Genomic DNA, 19619 nt, shown 5'->3' with positions numbered 1-19619 from the left:
GGGATCGAGCCCCACATCAGGCTCTCAGGGAGCCTGCTTCCTCCTCTCTCTCTGCCTGCCTCTCTGCCTACTTGTGGTCTCTGTCAAATAAATAAAATCTTTAAAAAAAAAACCCACAAAAAAATTTAAACCATGTAATTGTTGCATTGTATTTCGCGGTATGAATTAACTATAATTTACTTAACTAGTTCCCAAAGTTGGTTTTGCTGAAGGACGTACTAGTGATATTATCAATTCTTTTTGTTTCAGTCTCTGACAACCAGATTCCCAAGTGACAACATAATTCACAGATTTGAACAATTCTATGAGCCTGCACAAAAAAATGACTACTATAGATGACCTGCTGTAAATTTCATTTACATAAATGTACAAAGAGAGAAAAGTAAAAACTCAATAAAGCGAGCACTAAAACTTATAAAACTTACCATAAGTCCATGGAACCTCTGGAAGCACACCTGAATCAGGAGGATAAGGGTATACAGGTTGTGGGAATGGTTGATGGGGAGCATACTGTGAAAAAATTGGCTGCTGAAAATTGTAAGGAACAGGCATTTGAGATTGAAAATACCCATTCACTGGCACAAAGTCACTTGCTTGTTGCTCCCCAGCGAAGTAACCAAAATATTGAGAGTATAAAAGACTAGAATGTGAATTTTGAACTGTACTTGCAATTGCAGTCAACATCCCAGGAGGAGGTGGCTGTACTTCGTATGTTATCCCACGATATGTCTGGGTGAGGGAACTGCCGCCACTGCTGCTGTAATGGTAAACACACCAAGCGTAGTAAGGATAGGAAGTACTAAATGCATGCGCCGAAGAATTACATATTGGAGCACATGCAGACTGTGGAAGTTCATTCCAATATGCTGCAGCATTTTGAGTTAGGACTTTTGCATTTTCGTTATTTTGTTGTTCAGGAAAAGAGTATTCTGCTGTTTGATTTACATTGAGGGTTATGTCCTCAGATGCTCCTAGAGGTATAGAACTGGGACTCAAGGTATCCTTCATATATTTTTCTTTTAACTCAGTTTTTTCAGGCTGTGTCTTATTTACTTGCAGAATAGGAGATCTGTCCTGGTTAAATTTGGATTCTGAAGAATTGGTGCATGCAGAATTTTTAATAGATGAATTTAATATTTCATTATCTTGAAGTTCAAAGACAGTGTCATTCATTTCTAAATTGGCAGGGATGTCCCTAACAAAACGGAAAATAGGCTTTGAGAGCACTGATCCATCAGGCTCAGTTCCTGGTTTTATGTCTGAGGGACAAGACTTCTCTGCAGGATTAAGAAATCTCTGTGAAGGCATCTTGTAGTCTTTTGGAAATACGCCATCTACACTTCTTTGTTCACAAATTGCGAAAGAAGAACAATCTTTCTTATCAGTTTTTGTTTTAGTAGCACTAAAATTCGCATTGCTTTTCTTCATGTTACTTAAGTTTCCCTGTTGTCCAGTGAGGTCTTTCGAAGTATTAGATGAAATATTAGTTAAATCTATTCTGCCCTCTGGTTTTGATGTGCAAGTATCTTTTAAGTTCTTTGAAGGTAAGAGTGAGTCAGGTAGTGATCTTTCCACCTCAATCTTCTTTGGAGATAAATGGTTTCTTTTCAGATTGTCAGATGAAGTTGCTCCTATTTCGCTTGGACTTTCAGGAAGAGATCTCGTGGTCCTATTAAGTATAACATATACACAAAAACAACTTTAAATATACAGAGTCCCCCAAACTTATTATAAACATGTATTTGAAGTTTTTATTCAGGAGAATTCTTAAGATTTACATTTTCTCTATCAGCAGTATATGTATAACTTATTCCCCCAGTTTCATTCTTTGCTTTTTTTTTTTTTTTTACGATTTTATTTATTTGACAGAGAGGGAGAGATCACAAGTAGGCAGAGAGGCAGACAGAGAGAGAGGGGGAAGCAGGCTCCCTGCTGAGCAGAGAGTCCAATGTGAGGCTCAATCCCAGGACTCTGAGATCATGACCTGAGCCAAAGGTGGAGGCTTAACCCACTAAGCCACTCAGGCGCCCCCCCGCCTTTTTTAAAAAGACTTTTATTTATTTGACAGAGAAAGAGACAGAGAGAGAGAGAGGGAACACAAGCAGGGGGAGAGGGAGAAGTGGCTTCCTGCAAGACCCAAGGTGAAGGCAGACGCTTAAAAACTGAGCCACCCAGGCACCCCTACTTCCTTGCTTTGAATTAAGATACCTTTCCTGCAAAATATTACACACTCCACATTTCAAATGCATTTCCAATACATTTAGAAATATATGCAGTGTGGTCAATATTGTAATTATTTTATACACTGGATATTTCCTAACAGAGGCTTTTAGAAGTAGGAAACTACATCCAATTTTTTACTATAGTTTTGCATTCATACACTTCCAACTTGATGATCTTCTTTACTTTTAATGGCTATATATAACTGACAAAACTACCATCTGTGCCCTGCCCCTGCCAAAAGATCTTCTGTTATTGGGAACTACTAAGATAGTTTTTCCATTCAAGGTTAAGAAGAGGAAACACAGACCTCCAAAATATACCAATTTAATATCCTTGTCATCCTACCTAAATTTAGAGAGTCTCAACCAGGCTGAAGGAAGCATCCACTAGGGAAATGCCTAGAGCCAGACTGTTAATATAGGTCTCCAGGATGATGATATTTTTTGGTGTCTCATCAAATTCTCTGAATTACAAGTGGAAAAGAACATGTTGAAAAGAAAAAAGTAATCGTTCCTTCCCAGGCAAAAGAAATTAATCTTTGGCCTGGAATTTGTATATATTTAGTTTCAAACTAAATGCCCCATATTTTACTTAATCCAGCCTCTCTAAAAGGCATTTTAAGATTTTTTTTTAAATTAAAGATTTTATTTATTTGAGAGGGAGAATGAGAGAGAGAGAGAGAGATGAGAGAGCACACAGAGGGAGAAGCAGTTTCCCCAATGAGCAGGGACCCTGATGTAGGACTTGATCCCAGGATGCTGGGATCATGACCTGAGCCAAATACAGACGCTTAACTGACTGAACTATCCAGGTGCCCCTCTAAAAGGCATTTTATTGATGACCAACATCTTCATCCAATTCTGTACAATACTTTGACATTTTGCAGAAGGTACAATTTTTGCTTTATCACATTTCCAATGATGTTTCAGTGATATCTCAGCCCTATACCTTGACTGCTGCTTGTATGGTCGCTCTTCTACCCATTCTCTTGGAGAGTATTCTTCCATGAAAATATCACCCCTTATTAACCCTATATTTGGATTAATTCCCCTATGTGAGAAGGAAAGTCTGATTCTTTGACTATCAAATACTACCTATATTTAGTTACCAGAACTAAGATGATTGTAAAACTGGTTTATGTTATCCCTTTAAAAGCCTATTCATCTTTGTGCCACCACACAACTATTTAAAGAGTCTGGAAAAGGATTCTAGAAATATAAATAAAATGTATAAAGAAGGGGAACCAAGTACGACAGAAATTAGAATTCTCTTTTTTGCTCTGTATTACCCATTCTCTCATAAAATAGAAAAAATGAAGCTTGTCACAAATTGACAGCTGAGAGCTGAATGAAATAAGAGATGGTCAATATGTCCAGTGGCACCACTTCATGTCAGATTGAAAAAATATAAATCACGTAAGGAGTTTTTCATAAAAACAATTCAGTTTAAAGAACTAGCCTTTATTTTGAAATCATGCTCCTCCTATATCATGGTGTTAAACATCCTTTAACGAGACAGTAGTATAATACATGTATGTTGATGACTAAGTTTCCCCCTTAGTAATATAAATTAGCAATTTCTATTTTTTAACCAATTTTGAAATCTGACTGGTCTGTAGTATCCACAAGTTTAAAAAATTCAATCTAATCACTTGTCATATTATCTTTTTAGCAAACCAGTTAGTAATCCCCATGAATTCTTCAAACAATGTCTTTCAAATAGAATTTTACATTTTTATTCTATAAAACACCACTCTTCTCTTACTAGTACTTCTACCTCTACTCAGAATCTCCCTATCCTTTAAATTACTGAAAAAAACATTTCACAGGGTATACCTTCAATACTGAGAGAATGAACTTTAAATTCCTTAAACCTTAAAGTATTGCCTAATCTGAAACCTTATTCTCCCTCCTAACCTTACTCTTGTCTTCTAAATTACATGTATATCCAATAGAGGTATATAAAGAAATGTGTTAGCACTGTTCCTTAATATGTCTTAATTTTGTTTTTTCTTCAGATAGGGCTGATGGCAGCTGTTACCTTGGATGCTTGAATGTTGCCTCTTCTCTGTTGATTTTTGTTACATCTTTCATGTCAACCTATGTTTAAAAGTTACAAAGAAAACCTACATTGGTAATGGCATAAAATATAATATAAATATTATTTTCGCATCAGATACAATTGCTTGTTGTGTCATCATCTAAAATGCTCGGTCTAAAACCACATTCATTAATCTCCCCCCTTTCAAAAACCAGTGACTCTGCTGGACTTCCCATATGTCACAAATGTTTAGAGAGACTTTTCTAAAAAGACATTTTGCAGACTTATTTCTATCCCCATACTTATAACAAATCTTAGAGTCCATTTATAACTGCTCTTTTTGTATATGCTCTTTTTAGTAAGCCAGTCATTAAGTCCCATTTTTAAGTAATTGTCAAATAGGGACTTTCATTTCTTATTCTGTAAAATAGCACCCTCAACTAAGCCCTGGATGACATGTTACTTCTAACTGTACTCAAAATCTCTACTCTTTAAATCATTGAAAAAACACATTTCACAGGACATTACCTTCAATGCATACAGAATAAAGTTAAACTCCTTGGGCCTATATTTAAGACATCTTATAATCTGAAACAATATTCTTTCTGAAATATCCTTAGCTTACTGGTACTGTCCACTAAATTAAATTCTTTTCTAGACTTAGTTTTAAACTCATTTCTCAAATAATGTCAATAAACATAGTGCCTTTGCTCGTAATATTTTCCATAACTTAGATACCCCTCTTAATTTAACTTTTTCCCAATTTAAGACAAAGCTTTGGTCTCTGCTCTTCATTGAAATAAAAAAAAAACTTTAAAAACTTTTTTTCTAAATATTTATAACACCTTAATTATTATTCTCATTTTACTGTTGATGTGGCATACACAACTGTACTCTTATTAGAAGTATGCTTACAAACTGGTTGTTTAGTAAACATTTTCCTATAAACACAGTGAAATAAATGATTGGTTTCCTGGCCTCCAGAACTAGTTTAATTAACAAATACAATTTCAGTAACCCAAGACAAAATTCCTACTTTTCCTTTTGCATAAAGGATTCTCTTTACTTCTGAACTGAGAAATTCTCAAAAAATTTTAAGAGTAGCCTCTGAGTGTAGGTTGTTAGGTTAGTATGGGCTCTGGAGCTAGACTGTCTGGTTTTACATCTGGGCTTGTCCATTTACTAACTCTGTGACCCTGGGAAAGTTATTAACCTTTCTGTACTCTGTCTTATACCTTTAAATAAGACAATGATAGTACCTACATCATAAAGATTTTGTGAAAGATAAAGAAGTTAATATTTGTGCAATTGCTAGAATAGTGCCAGGCACAAAATAAATGTTTTCTATAATTTGTTAATGTTATATAAAATGTGTTTATGTAGGACTTCTTGTAACTCCTTTTTAATCACCTATTTAAAAAATCTGTCCTATTTTTTCCACGTGGATAATGGTCAAGAACACAGGCTCCATTAGCTAGCTTTTAATATTTACTACATTAAGTATAGCCTTGTTATATAGAAGCTACTTAATAAATTAATAACTTACATTCACACTGGACTATCCCTTAAGAAGTTATATATATTTTTCCAAGAAATATCTTCTAAATAATTTTTAGTTTAAAAGTAGACATTTGATGGGGCATCTGGGTGGCTCAGCAGGTTAGAGCCTCTGCCTTCAGCTCTTGTCAAATAGGGACTTTTTGGTCATGATCCCAGGATCCTGGGATCGAGCCCTGCATCAGGCTCCCTGCTTCCCCCACTCTCTCTGCCTCCCTCTCTGCCTACTTGTGATCTGTCTATCAAATAAATAAATAAATCTTTAAAAAAGGTAGACATTTGCAAGGTGTTTCTCATATACAGAATCATCATTTTGTAGCTAATAGGAATTATTTCTCCAAATTTTTTTTTAAAGTAAGCTCTACACCTATCGTGGGGCTTAAACTAATGACCTCTAAATCAAGAGTTGCATGCTTCACTGACTTAGCCAGCCAGATATCCCTAATACAATTCTTTACTTAGTAAATTCACATGCAAGGCAATATGCAAAGCATTCTCAATTTTTACCAATCTGCAAACTACCTGTTTCAAGAGTAGACTTGTTCTCAAAAGTAATACTTACATACGTTTTGTTTTGAAACATTTGTTACCTTTTGTTTTTTACAGCTGGAAACAGGACTGTTTTTCTCTTGTTCCTGAGAGTCTTCACATTTGTCTACAGTGATAGATCGTTTTTTAGAGGAATTTGAAACATTTTTCATTATGCACTCTGAAATTGAGGGCACTTTCATAAAAGTACTAGATTTATTGATACTCTTCCTAGGTTTTACATGCATATTCATTTTTTCTTTTCTGTTCAGTTGGAAAGTCTTCTTTCTGTTATGTAGCATTTGGCACAGAATAAAGGAAATGGTTAATTCAGCATTTTTAGCACATATTATCTTCATATCTTCAATAGTTTTCATGACTTTCATAATATGAGCCATTTTCCCTAAGTCTTTTTGAGGGGCAGCCATTATATTTTTGAGCAGTGTAGAAAACTGATTGTAGTTGTATTCTAACTCTGTCATAGTGCTTCCGTAATTTATGGATGCTATATATGGCACAAAGTCAATATATGTAGAAACGGAATACTTAGACATTTTTAGAAGTTTTTTTATTTCTGAAAGTTCTGCAAGTTCTCTTGAGAGCAAATGAAGAGCATATGAATAATTAATTCCTTCACTATATTTGTAAATAATATCCAGATCTTTTTTAAGTTCAGAAATAGCAGTCTCTATGACATTCCATAGGCAATCTGTTGAGTTATCGTTAAGAAACGAAAAAGATGCCATTTTTTCTTGGCAGCAAACCAACTCAGGAAGAAGTGACAAATCAAACCAAAGCATACCTCGAAACCTCTGTTTGTCTAGTTTCTTTGCCATTGTGTTTTTAAGAAAGTGAACAGTTTCTGAAAGCATGACAATTTCAATATAGGTTTCAATGGCTGCAGGTTTTAAAATTATGGCTCCATAGTTGTGGTTTTTCACCATGTCCAAAACATTTTCTTCTGTGATAAAAATATGATCTATGTTCTCTTCTTGCAGCATCTGAAAGTATTTTTTTAAAATTTCTAGGTGTCCAATACATCTCAAAATGAGTTCCTCCAATTTCTCAGAGTCTGCAAATTCAGCCTGAATCAATATTTCACTAACACAACAGATATCTGGGTGTGAAAGCAAAGTACTGTTAAACCTACAGTCTTCTATGTTAACTGTAGCTTTGTTTATTAGGTCATCTGACTTTCTGGAAGCAATCTCAGTATTCTCAAGCCCAATATTGGAAATTTGTTCACTGCTTAAATCTTTAGACAACATATCATATATATTTTTCAACTTAGAAAAAGCATACTGATTCATTTTGAGTAACATTTCTTTATCCTTCTTTCCTGAGTATTTTTTGCTGAAAAACTGTCTCCTTTCTTTCCAAACAAGACTTTTCGCAGCATCAAAAAAGATATGTTCCAGACCATAAAGAGATATCTTAATACTTACTGCCTCATTGTTCTTAATAAAATTAACTTTTGAGGAGATCATTTCTATGATAATCCACAAATGATCTTGTTTTCCCGGATAGGAATCAACTTTAGGAGAGTCCCCATACATACCAATCAGCTTTAAAGTACTTTTTCTTAAGGTTTCTAGGTCTCCTAAACTATCTCCAAAGTTAACTCCACAGGTAAATGGAACAGAAAGAGAAAAGTCAAAGCAATCAGAACAACGCTTCATTATTGCTTCACATTCATTAATCTGCCGTTTGTATTTTAAGAATGCATAGTATGAATTGTTTTCCCTTTTGGTTTCTTCAAACAATTCAATTAACTGATCGTGATAGTTTTGCAACTCACAGAATGCATTATATTTTAACCTTCCTTGAAAAGCAGGATAGAAATTGGATTGTTGTTGAAATCCACGTGGTCTACCAAGCAGCTCACCGTACAATGTTTCATCATACCAAAGCAAGCTTCGGAAAGTTGGTTCACCTCCTAAGAGCCTTTTTTTGTTTTCAATGAATTGAATAGTTTCCAGCATCATTTGGAGTTCCACCAAGGAGTCAACAGCACATGGTTTTAATTTGTGTTTGCAATTATTCCACAGGTTTTGTTCTACCAACAGTTCTCTTGAAATCAAGATTTGTTCATGAGAACATTCTTGTTTTCTTTCAAAAGCTTCAACAAATAATGGGAGAATACTTTGACAAGCCTTAGTTTCTTCCTGTAGAATCTGAAAAGATGATGTTTCATCTGCCCTTCTCAAAATTTGAGCTAGTCTCGGTATAAGAGCTGAAGAATCAGCTGAGCAATGTTTTTCTTTTAATCCATTCATGTTTGATGTAGGCTTCTTCTCAGTAGAGGATTCAGAGTTTTGAGAGTGCATATGTAAAACAGGCCCATGATTCATTCCTGTAATGCGTGGTTTGGAATTACAAGCTATTTCTGAATGCAACGCAGAGTCAGACTGAGAGTTATTACTAACCTTAACTCCCCCTTCTTTCCGTCTTTTGCTAAGATGATTAGAAACTGTGTTATTCAAAGAGACTACCTCAGTAATATCTTCAAAGATTGGATGAGAATCAATCACATTATTTTTAATTCTTTTCTCACGTAAGTAGGAGGAATCTTCTAAGATCTTACTCTTTTGGTTTTTGTACTTAGTAGCAGTGAATCCTTCAGTCATGGTTTTTATGTGAAGTGAATTTTTTGCTTTTTCTGCATGTTTAACTTTCCACATTTTTCTGTCCTGAATGTCTTTCTTTGCCATACATTTTTTTGAAGAGGAACACTTCATATTACCTTTTAAGAGCAAAGAACTATCATTGGAAAATAGTTTCTTCATTGTATTTTTCCTACAACTTTTACTTTCTTCAGTTACTAATTTGAGACCCAACTCAGAATTCTCAAGAACGTTTGATTCATTCTCATCTATATGGAAGCAATTACTTGAAGACCACTGTTCTGTTTTTAGATACTTCTTTCCACCACATCCTGGCTGACAGTGTGGTACATTAGTGAATGTTGCAAAAGGATCGACAGAAAAAGTTCTCTGTCTATCCAAAAAAGATTCTGAAGATTCTCCTTCACTAGCTGTCACTGGAGTGGTTGTTAACAATTGAGGAACACTGTTATACTTTTTGTGGGTTATCAGAGTTGGATTTAATGGGTCCATAAGCATGTCTCCAGTAATAATGCCTGGTTTGGAGCTCTGAGTGGGAGCTGTCCATTCTTCGATAGGAAAGGTTACTTCCAAGTTTCTTTTATAACCAGATAAAATAAGGTTATCTGGTTTATAGATATCAACATTTAAAAAGTGCTTCACATTTGATTCTAAAACTGAAATAACTATGTCAGTTTTTACCTTTGTGTGAGTTATACAAGTTGCATCATAATTTTTTTCTCTGCTAAAACTTACATTATTTTCTTTTGCGCAATTTAAAGATACTGAATTACTCTTATTTATTATTTTATTAGTCTCAGAATTACTTTCTTTCATTAGATCCTTAATTTTATTATTTGCTGAATGGTTCTCAGGCTTTTCATATTTACTGATGTTAGATAAAAATGTTGTGTCAATTTTATTTTCTTTTTTAGTTAGTTTATCTGGGCAGGATGGGGAAAACAAAAACTCAGTTTTTCCAGAAAATGGCTGAAGTTCTGATGATCTCAGACTTTTCATACTGCTCTTGTTATAAGCTGAATAATTTGTACTTTGGGGTGTAGAGCACAGGGCTAACTGTGATTCAGGATACTCCTGTTCACAAAATTCTCTCACATGAATAGTGGTGTGACTTCTGGAGACACTGCTAGCTACATTTTTCTTAGAAACGCACTCAGTGATTCTCTTTCTACTTGTTTTGAAAGACTTGTGCTTTGATACATGAGTTACTGATTTATCCACTTCAAATCCCAAAGCTCTTTTCTCTCCTGGCTTGTCATATTTTCTTTTTGACAAAAAATGTTTAGTGGAATAATATCTTCTTTCAGACACAGAGCTATAACCTTGAAGGTCACAACTTTCCCAGAAATTATTGCATATTATTGCATATGATTTTGGTAATGGGCCTTTTCTTTTTTCTCCTAGTTTAGCTATAAGTTGCAAAGATGTGTGAACTCTCCTATGAGCTTTTTTTAAGTGAAGAACGGCTCTGTCAAGTTTTCTGGAAAGACGTTTGCTTTTGCATAAAGATGCTTCACTATTTAGAATATCTAGGACACTCCTAATGTGTTTTTCTGACTTTGAAAATGTTTTAATTCGCCCTTGGGATAATGAAGAAAAACATTCAGATGAGTCTTGATCGGTTAGCTTCCTCTTCTTTCCATAAATTTCATGATGTCTTAAATCCTTATGTGTGTTCTCATCCCTGAAAGGTATATTTGGCTTTCTTTTACTAATTCTTGATCCTGTGTCCTTTTTACTCCTAGTATCATTACAATCAGTTTTTGACTTTGTCAAGGAACAACTTTTTTCATTATTTAATGCTGTGACATTAGAGGGTTCTGTAAGCAAAGGTCCACTGTTTTGTTTTTCAGAAGCATGATTCCCTTGTGTATTATGATTTGCATCAAGAGAAAGTGAGATTTCAGATTTACTCACTAGTCCTGATTCTTGGCTTATATTACCAGATTCATTTTCACATGGATGATGTGAATTTTCACCAGAACACTGGAAATAGATTTCAAATCCTGGCAATTTCTCCTCCTCATCCATTTCTGGTTCTTTGGTTTTAGTTATGTTTTTGCAAAAATTATCTTCCAATGCAGGGGATTCAAAAGCGGGAGTGAATCCTGGCACAAATATATTAGTAATTTTCACTTGTAAATCTGGAAGTAAAATTGGATTGAAGAGCTCTTTGTCTTTTTGTGTAGAGGAGTAGGAAGAATTACTTTCCTCAGAGTAATGTTGATCATTATTCTCCCTTCCTCTGGAGCTTTTCAAAACTTCCTTCTCCCCATTATTGCTTCCCAAAAGACCTTCCCAATCAATACGAGACTTTAGAGTCTCATATGAGGCCCCAAATTCTTCATACAGAGCATTTCTATGGCTAGGAGTATCTTGTTGAATTAGAAAAACATCATCACACAGTTCTGAACCCAATTCAATCTTATTTTCCAATTCACAACTCTGAAGAACGGGGCTGTCACTTACTGACTGATTAAATGAGTCATGAAATTTATTGTTATCCATATCCATTTCACAATCAGAAACCTTATGTTTTACTAACAAACCAACATCTAGACTCTCAGAAGAACAAGTTTCTTTAATCTGGTATCTTTGGTGATCTTCATGATTTGTGACTAATGTAGGTTCCATATCACCAGTTATCTGTACTGCAGCATTTGAGGCTACATGCACTGAAGATGCTGCAATTCTGGGAAGTGTTGTGGAAGCCAAATGCTCTACACTTCTGCTTGTATTTTGAGAATCTTTCTGTTTTATGGCAGTGATAGTATCTTCACTTTCTAAAAATGTAGTTTCTGTTGATACATGTCTTTTCCCCCAAGTCAAATTAAATGTACAAAATTCTTCAGAACTCAGAATTTCTACATTATTGTAATTTTCATTCTCCCTTCTTTCATCCAAATTGGCATAATTTTTGTCTGTACGAAAACCCCGCTTCTCATCTTCATATATACCTAGTCTGTCATTTTCTGTAGACAAAGCAGTGTTTTCCTCTTTAGCCTCATTTTCATTTTCTTTATCATTGTCTCCTTGTTCTTTAAAATCAGTATTCAGGTGTATATCACTGTACAGCTCTGCATTACAACACAGAGTATGACCTTGACCTTTATCAGCATTTTGAAAAGTTTCTCTGCAGTCTTTTTGCATGTTCTCCAGTGACACTGGATCATTTTCATGGACACATGTATGTTCACCAGCTATGCTGCAATCTGAATTGTCATGAGTTGTTTTAATGTTGTGACATGAAGTAATTCTATCAGTTGGCAATTCTTTGTCCTGAGGAATGTTTTTTGCTTCTTGAAAAGCATTAGTCATAATGTTAACACCATTTTGATTTGGTTTTTCCAATTTTAGTTCCATTAGTTTTTGAGAAATTGCAAAACTTGTATGAATGTCATCTTCATACTCCAAAGAGGGTTGAGAACATTTTTGTGAAAGGCTCTCCACTCTTGGAGTAAGATTACTTTCTAATTCCAAGGCTAGATGATCTAGGTCATATTTATCCTTTGTGGTAAATGCAGATGATTTTGGTATTTCTAATTCTTGAGTAATTGGTATTTGATCACAATTTTTTCCAAAAGAACAAAGACTCTCATTCTCTTTGTATTCTTGGTGCAAAGAAATGTAATTATCTACTGGACTGATTTTTGCTTCATTAGTAAAATCATTTTCTTTCCATAAAATTTGCTTTTCTCCATGTTCAGAATTATCCTCTGGATTAGTGAAGTCTCTCATTTTTCCAGTATTTTGAAGGTAGCCATGTATGCTTTCCTTCTTTTGGAGAGGAAAAACTGTAGACATTTGACCAGTCTGATATACAGTTTCTAAATTAGAAGACCATGATTCCTGAGAGATGTGACTACTGTACCCTTCTGTACAAGTATTCACTGATTCGTGAGAGTTACGTGGTTCACCTTCTTCTTCAATTAAAAGTGGGATGTTGCCTCTCTGCTGGGATCTCTGGACTTTTTCCTCATTGTGTTTTTGGTTCTCAACTTCTGAAACTATATTTGGCAAACACATTGGGAAGGAAAAATTGTCTTGGCCCTTACACTGTCTTGCCATGGTAATTTTATTGGGAGTTGTATAATCATAGTTCTTAGAGCCCAAGTTGTGAGCCTGTGACTGTGAATCATCAAAAGAAACTTTGAAGCAAGGGGCGTCCAAACAATTATTAACAATAGAACGATCACCAGGCACAACTTCAGATGAGAAGGCAGAATTATTTCGCATAGATGATAGGTGTACTTCTGAATTAAAATCTAAACTCTTCTCAAGTGGCAAAATCTTATTTAAACCTGTAATATTATTATGTTTTCCTATGCTTTCTTCTCTTTTCATCAGTCTTGGGTCTTTAATGAGTTTTGAAGTAATAACTGTGCTTGAGCCAATATTGTTATGAAGGGGAAAAGCAGCAGAAAGACCACTTAAAACATTTTTAAGCTGTGTCAAATTTAACATGAAGTCCCCATTAACACTTTCTCTGGTATCACTGGGAAAAAATGAAAGACCTGAATCATATATATGTACTTGAGAAGTGTCTCTACATTCTGCTAAATTGTGCTCCATCTGTCCACTGTATGTTTCATGTGTAGAAATGTTTCCATTTTGTACATTTCCATAGGAATTAGAAATATTTGCGTTGGAAGGATTTATCTCTGAATTTATGGCACTGCAAGAACAATTTTCCTGAACAAATGGATCTACAGGTTTCCTGAAATGCTCAAAGATGACAGTAGCATCTTTTCCTTTTCCAATTCTTTTGGCCACTGTACAGTTATTCAGAGAGCACGTTCTTTCTGTGGAAATAATTTTAAAAAAATAAGAAAAAATAGGAAGGAAAAGGGTTTCTACATTGAACTCAACACAGGTAAGCTATGTCACTTAACTGAAAGTTCACTATGATTATGATTAAAGTTGGTCTCATCAGAAAAAGCAAGCAGAGAAGAGTGATAAACCAATAAAATAGAAATGATACAACAAAGAACTCTGTCCTAGATTACCCCTACTAAAAAAAGTATTTACCATAGAAATTTGAATTCTGACAAATACAAGTAAAGAGAAAATTAAAAAAGAATAAAAATATGTTGCTCAAAGACTAGATATTTCTTATATTAATTTCCTATATTCAGATAACAGAATCTATATATTAATAGGCAAAAGTGTCTCCCTTTTATCTACTGTTAACCCCCTTCTCTCTCTGTCAGGAGACAACAGAAACAGAAAGAAAAGGGGAATGAAGGTGGAAACAGAGGAGAAAAGAGCAAAAATATTCCATAAAATCCTCCTCAGGAGCAAAAGCAAGGCACTACTCTTGCTCTATAGTGAAGTAAGGATTCCTGCAAATAATGTATATAATGTAAAGTAAGGATTCCTGCAAATAATGTAGAAAATGAAAACAAATTTTCTTTTATAATTATTGGAATTTATTCCTACAATTTCATAAAGAACTAAATATAACAACAAAGGAACCTATAAAAATGCATAGTTACCAAATAAAATGTTCACAAAACATTCATAGGTAATACCCAAAATTAATCTTTATTAAAACAGATAGTAATGATGAGAAATTGATGGTGAGATTTATGAATATATGAAACTATAATCATATTATTGGGATGTACCATGAGATTCTTTATCACAACATATTGATACTGAAGATAGCTTTGTTGAAGACTTCTAAATTTTACAACCAAGTATAATTATATTTTTTAATTATAGTAAGCTATAATGGAAATACAACCATAATAGAGATACAGTTCTTGAGAGCAGAAGATGCAGTGAACAGACAAAAAATGGTGGATCCCTATACAACTTATACCAAAATAAAATACAATTCATTGGAAAAAAACCCCATAAAAGTATTAGAAGAAAAGATGGAGAGATAGTTTTATCATCCTGAGATATAAACTAAGTACTTTTTTTTCTTTTAAAGATTTATTTAACACAGAGAGAGAGATCACAAGTAGGCAGAGAGGCAGGCAGAGAGAAAGGGGGAAGGAGGCTCCATGCCGAGCAGAGAGCCTGATGCAAGGCTCCATCCCAGGACCCCAAGATCACAACCCGAGCCAAAGGCAGAGGTCTAACCCACTGAACCACCCAGGTACCCCCAAACTAAGTATTTTTTAAGATAAATATCTGGATATCAGAAAACTAGAAATTAAAAAAAGATGACAATTACATGTAAATTAAATACTTTAACAGGTCAAAACTCATGATAAATAAAACTTGGACAAACTGGTGAAAAGTATTTTCTGAATTAGCAAGCTTAGTACATAATTACACATAGAGTACATAAAGTGTATACAGACATCTTCAAAAGATTAATAGAAAGACAATGCAATAGAAAAGTGGGCAAATATATGAACAAGAAAATCACAAAAATTATGAACACAAAAAAATGTCCAATGCCACTAAATAAATAACAAGAGTTATGGGGCACCGGGGTGGCTCAGTCGTTAAGTGTCTGCCTTTGGCTCAGGTCATAATCCCAGGATCCTGGGATCGAGCCCACATCAGGGTCCTTGCTCACTGAGGAGCCTGATTCTCCCTCTCCACTCCCCTTGCTTGTGCTACCTCTCTCACTGTCAAATAAATAAATCTTAAAAAAAAATAACAAGAGTCATATTAAAAAACTGCTTAGACTGGAAAGCCTTGAAAGGATAATTAATATCCTGCAGATGTAAAGCAGTCTTATACTGTTCATGGGAGTATAAACTGGTACTAATTTCTGAGAAAGTAAACCTAAAGTTTTCAGCAAAATGTAATGTATAATCATCTATACCCAATAAGTTTACTTTTATGTATTTATTATTCTAATTTACTTGCATAAATACTCAATATATGTACAAGAATTTTTAGAATAATAATCCAGGACAGCTGAAAGCTAGAAACCTAACTATCAATATGAGACTGGTTAAGGTTTCAAGATATACTACAATGATATAGTAATTAAAATAGTATGGTACTTGCATAAAGAGACAAATGATTCCAGTTATGAAATGAGTAAGTCATGGGAATAAAAGGCATAGCAAATGAAGTGCAGTCAATGATACTGTAATAGTGCTGTATAGTGACAGATGGTAGCTACAGTTGTAAAGAGCATAGTATACTATAGAGAAGTTGGATCACTATGTCGTACACTTGAAGCTAATGTAACATCATATGTCAACTATACTCAAATAGAACAATTTAATAAATGAAACTGGTTAAATAAATTTGTCATATCAATAATTATAAAAGTACTATACTTATGTGCTATAACAAATGCCCTAGAAACAATGTTATGCAGCTATTACAAATATTAACATAAATTAATACAAAGAAACATGGGAAAAGAAACCTAACTTGTTTAATGATCTGAATTTCATAAATGTATGGTAAATGCATATTAATATATCCATAATGTTTACTAATAAAGTACTTAATATGGATGACAGGTATGGTTTTTCTGAGTGCCTTATGCACACTAATTCATTTAATCTTCACAACATTCCCAGTTTATTGGTGAGGAAGTGAAGAGTAATTTGCCCAGGATCACAGTTTATAAGCAGCAGAACCTTAATCAGTAGGTTAAATTATTTGCTTAATCTTAATAAGGACACTTTAAGTTTATTTCCATTTTTGGCAGTCTCACCAAATAACAAAAGAAAAATGGAGAACAAACCCAACATCCTCAATAATGTAAGAAACTGTAAGAAAATGAAATTACAATTAACAAAGCAAACTACCAATTGTGGTGATGGCAATGTTCTTTATCTATGCTATCCAATACAGTACCCAATAGCCACATGTAGTTACTGATTTGATAAGGGATGATGTGAATGAGAAATTAAAATTTTAATTTAATTTTAATTAATTTAAGTTTAAATAGCCATATGTGACTAATGGCTACTGTACTGGAAAGCACAGGTCTGCAGTACTCTAGAGGGAGATGAATATGCTGATAGCCATCACATGTGGCCTTGACTTTGGGCATAATATAGGTATTCCTCAAAATTTATTACCCCAAAAGGCATCAATGTTTATTGCTTTTTAAAAAATGAGGTATAACTTGGGGCGCCTGGGTGGCTCAGTGGTTTGAGCCGCTGCCTTCAGCTCAGGTCATGATCTCGGGGTCCTGGGATCGAGTCCTGCATCGGGCTCTCTGCTCGGCGGGGAGCCTGCTTTCCTCTCACTCTCTCTGCCTGCCTCTCTGCCTAGTTGTGATCTCTCTCTGTCAAATAAATAAATAAAATCTTAAAAAAAAAAGAGGTATAACTGGGGCGCCTGGGTGGCTCAGTGGGTTAAGCTGCTGCCTTCGGCTCAGGTCATGATCTCAGGGTCCTGGGATCGAGTCCCACATCGGGCTCTCTGCTCAACGGGGAGCCTGCTTCTCCCTCTCTCTCTCTCTCTCTCTGCCTGCCTCTCTGCCTACTTGTGATCTCTCTCTGCCAAATAAATGAATAAAATCTTTAAAAAAAAAAAAAAAAAAAGAGGTATAACTGACATACAATATTATATTAGTTCCAGGTGTGCAACATAGTGATTCAACACTGAATACACTGCAAATAAGTCTATTATCCATCATTCTTTGATTAAAGTAATTAGCTATAAGTTTGTGGATATGTAGGAGTAGAAGTAAGGAAAATCCTTACTTTATGGTTTCCATTTTAAGCCTTCTGGGTGAAGGATAATGTGGAGAGAATAACTAGAGAGAGATCATCAAGAAAACAGAAAACTGAGCAAACTACACATCAACTAGACCTAGCAGACATTTATAAAACACTCTACCCAACAAAAACAAAATTTCTATTCTTCTCAAGTGCACACAGAACATTCAAGACAGACCACACGATAGGGTCAATAAATTTAAAAGGATAAAGATAGTACAAGTTATATTCTCCAACTACAATGGAATAAAATTTGAAATCAGTAACAGAAAAAAAAACATTGGGAAATTCACATACACGTAGAAGTAACATATTTCTAAAAAAAAAAAATGTGCCAAATAAGAAATCAAAAGGGAAACTGGAAAATACTTTGAGATGAATGAAAATGAAGACAAACATACCAAAACTTACAGGATACAGCTCAAACAGTACTTTCAGGGAAATTTATAGCTGTAAAGAAGCAAGATCTCAAATCGATACCCTAGCCTTCCACCTTAAGACACCAGAAAAAGAAGAGCAAACGAAGCCTGAAACAAAAAGGATGTAAATAAAGATCAGAGAAAAAATTAATAAAATAGAGAAGAGAAAAATAAAAAAAAATTAATGAAATAAAAAATTGGCTCCTTGAAAAGATCAACAAAACTGACAAACCTTCAGCCAGTCTGACCAAGAAAATAGAAGGAAGACTGAAATAAATAGAATGAGAACTGAAAGAGAAGATATTACTACTGGCTTTACGAAAGGAAAATGGACTACAAAAAAATACTATGAACAACATTACACCACTAAATTAGATAAGTTAGATGAAATGGACAAATTCCTACAAACACACAAACCACTAAAGCTGATTCAAGAAGAAACAGAAAACCTGAAGAGAGCTATAGTAAGTGAAGAAAATGAATTAGTTAAAAACAAAACAAAACAAAACCAAAAAAACTACTCACACATATAAAAAAAAAAACCGACTTTTTAAAAATTTTTTAAAAAGATTTTGAGTTAGAGTATGAGCGGTAGGATGGACAGAGGAAGAAGGTGAAGCAGGCTCCCTGCTAAGTGGGCAGCCTGACATGGGGCTCAATCCCAGTTCCCCAAGATCATCACCTGAGCTGAAGTCAGACACTTAACTGACTGAGCCACCCAGGTGCTTCTGAATGGCTTTAACAGTGAGGTCTCCCAAATGTTTAAAGTATTAATTATTCACAAACTCTTTATTAAAAAAAGGGAAAAGGAGGAAACCTTTTCAAACTTATTCTATAAGACCAGTATTGCTCTGATACCAAAACTAAAGACATCACAAGAAAGCTACAGATCAACGAAACTTACAAATATAGACCAAAAAAAATTTCCAAAAAAATTAGTAATAAACCAATTCCATTAACATGTAATAAAAATTACATACCATGACTAAATGGGATTTATCTCAGCAATGCAGTTTACTTAACATCTTAAAATCAGTTAGTGTAATACAGCACAGTAAACAGAGTGAGGACTAAAAATCACGCTATCACCCCGATAGATGCAGCAAAAGGATCTGACAAAATCCAATACCTTGTCATGATAAAAACACTCAACAAACTAGGAACAGAAGGGAACTTCGTCAGCATGACAAAGAACATCGATAAACCACATAGCTAACATCATACTAGTGAAGGATGAATGCTTGCCCCTAAGTTCAGGAACAAGATAGGATGTCTATCCACTTTTACCACTTCTATTAAACATTCAACTGGAGGTCCTAGCCGTGGCAATTAGACAAGAAAAAGAAAAAAAAAGCACCCAATTTGGGAAGGAAGAATTAAAACTAACTCTATTTGTAGGCGACCTGATCTTGTATATAGAAATCCTAGGGAAATCACTAAAAAACTAGAACTAATAATGAGATTAGTAAGGGTAACAGGATATAAGACCAATACACAAAAATCAACAATATTTCTATATACTTAAATGAAGAACACAGAAATGCGATTGAACAAACTCTACTTAAAAAAGTATC

The 19619-nt window shown here is 34.5% G+C and overlaps 1 protein-coding gene across 1 annotated transcript in view; it reads right to left on the bottom strand.

Moving 5' to 3' along the window:
* TEX15 (testis expressed 15, meiosis and synapsis associated) overlaps positions 1-19619 on the bottom strand; it is an 85515-nt gene that overhangs the window by 3006 nt on the left and 62890 nt on the right. The window contains exons 8-10 of the mRNA XM_045987441.1: positions 6411-13774; positions 4264-4322; positions 426-1669 (exon numbers count right to left, since the gene is read on the bottom strand). Coding sequence (XP_045843397.1) covers positions 426-1669; positions 4264-4322; positions 6411-13774 — 8667 coding nt within the window. The remainder of the gene's footprint in view (positions 1-425; positions 1670-4263; positions 4323-6410; positions 13775-19619) is intronic.

The sequence above is a fragment of the Meles meles genome, chromosome 2, assembly GCF_922984935.1.
Source record: "Meles meles chromosome 2, mMelMel3.1 paternal haplotype, whole genome shotgun sequence".
Taxonomy (NCBI): Eukaryota; Metazoa; Chordata; class Mammalia; order Carnivora; family Mustelidae; genus Meles; species Meles meles.
Note: the sequence above shows the minus strand (reverse complement) of the source record. Positions and strands in the feature narration are given on the sequence as shown.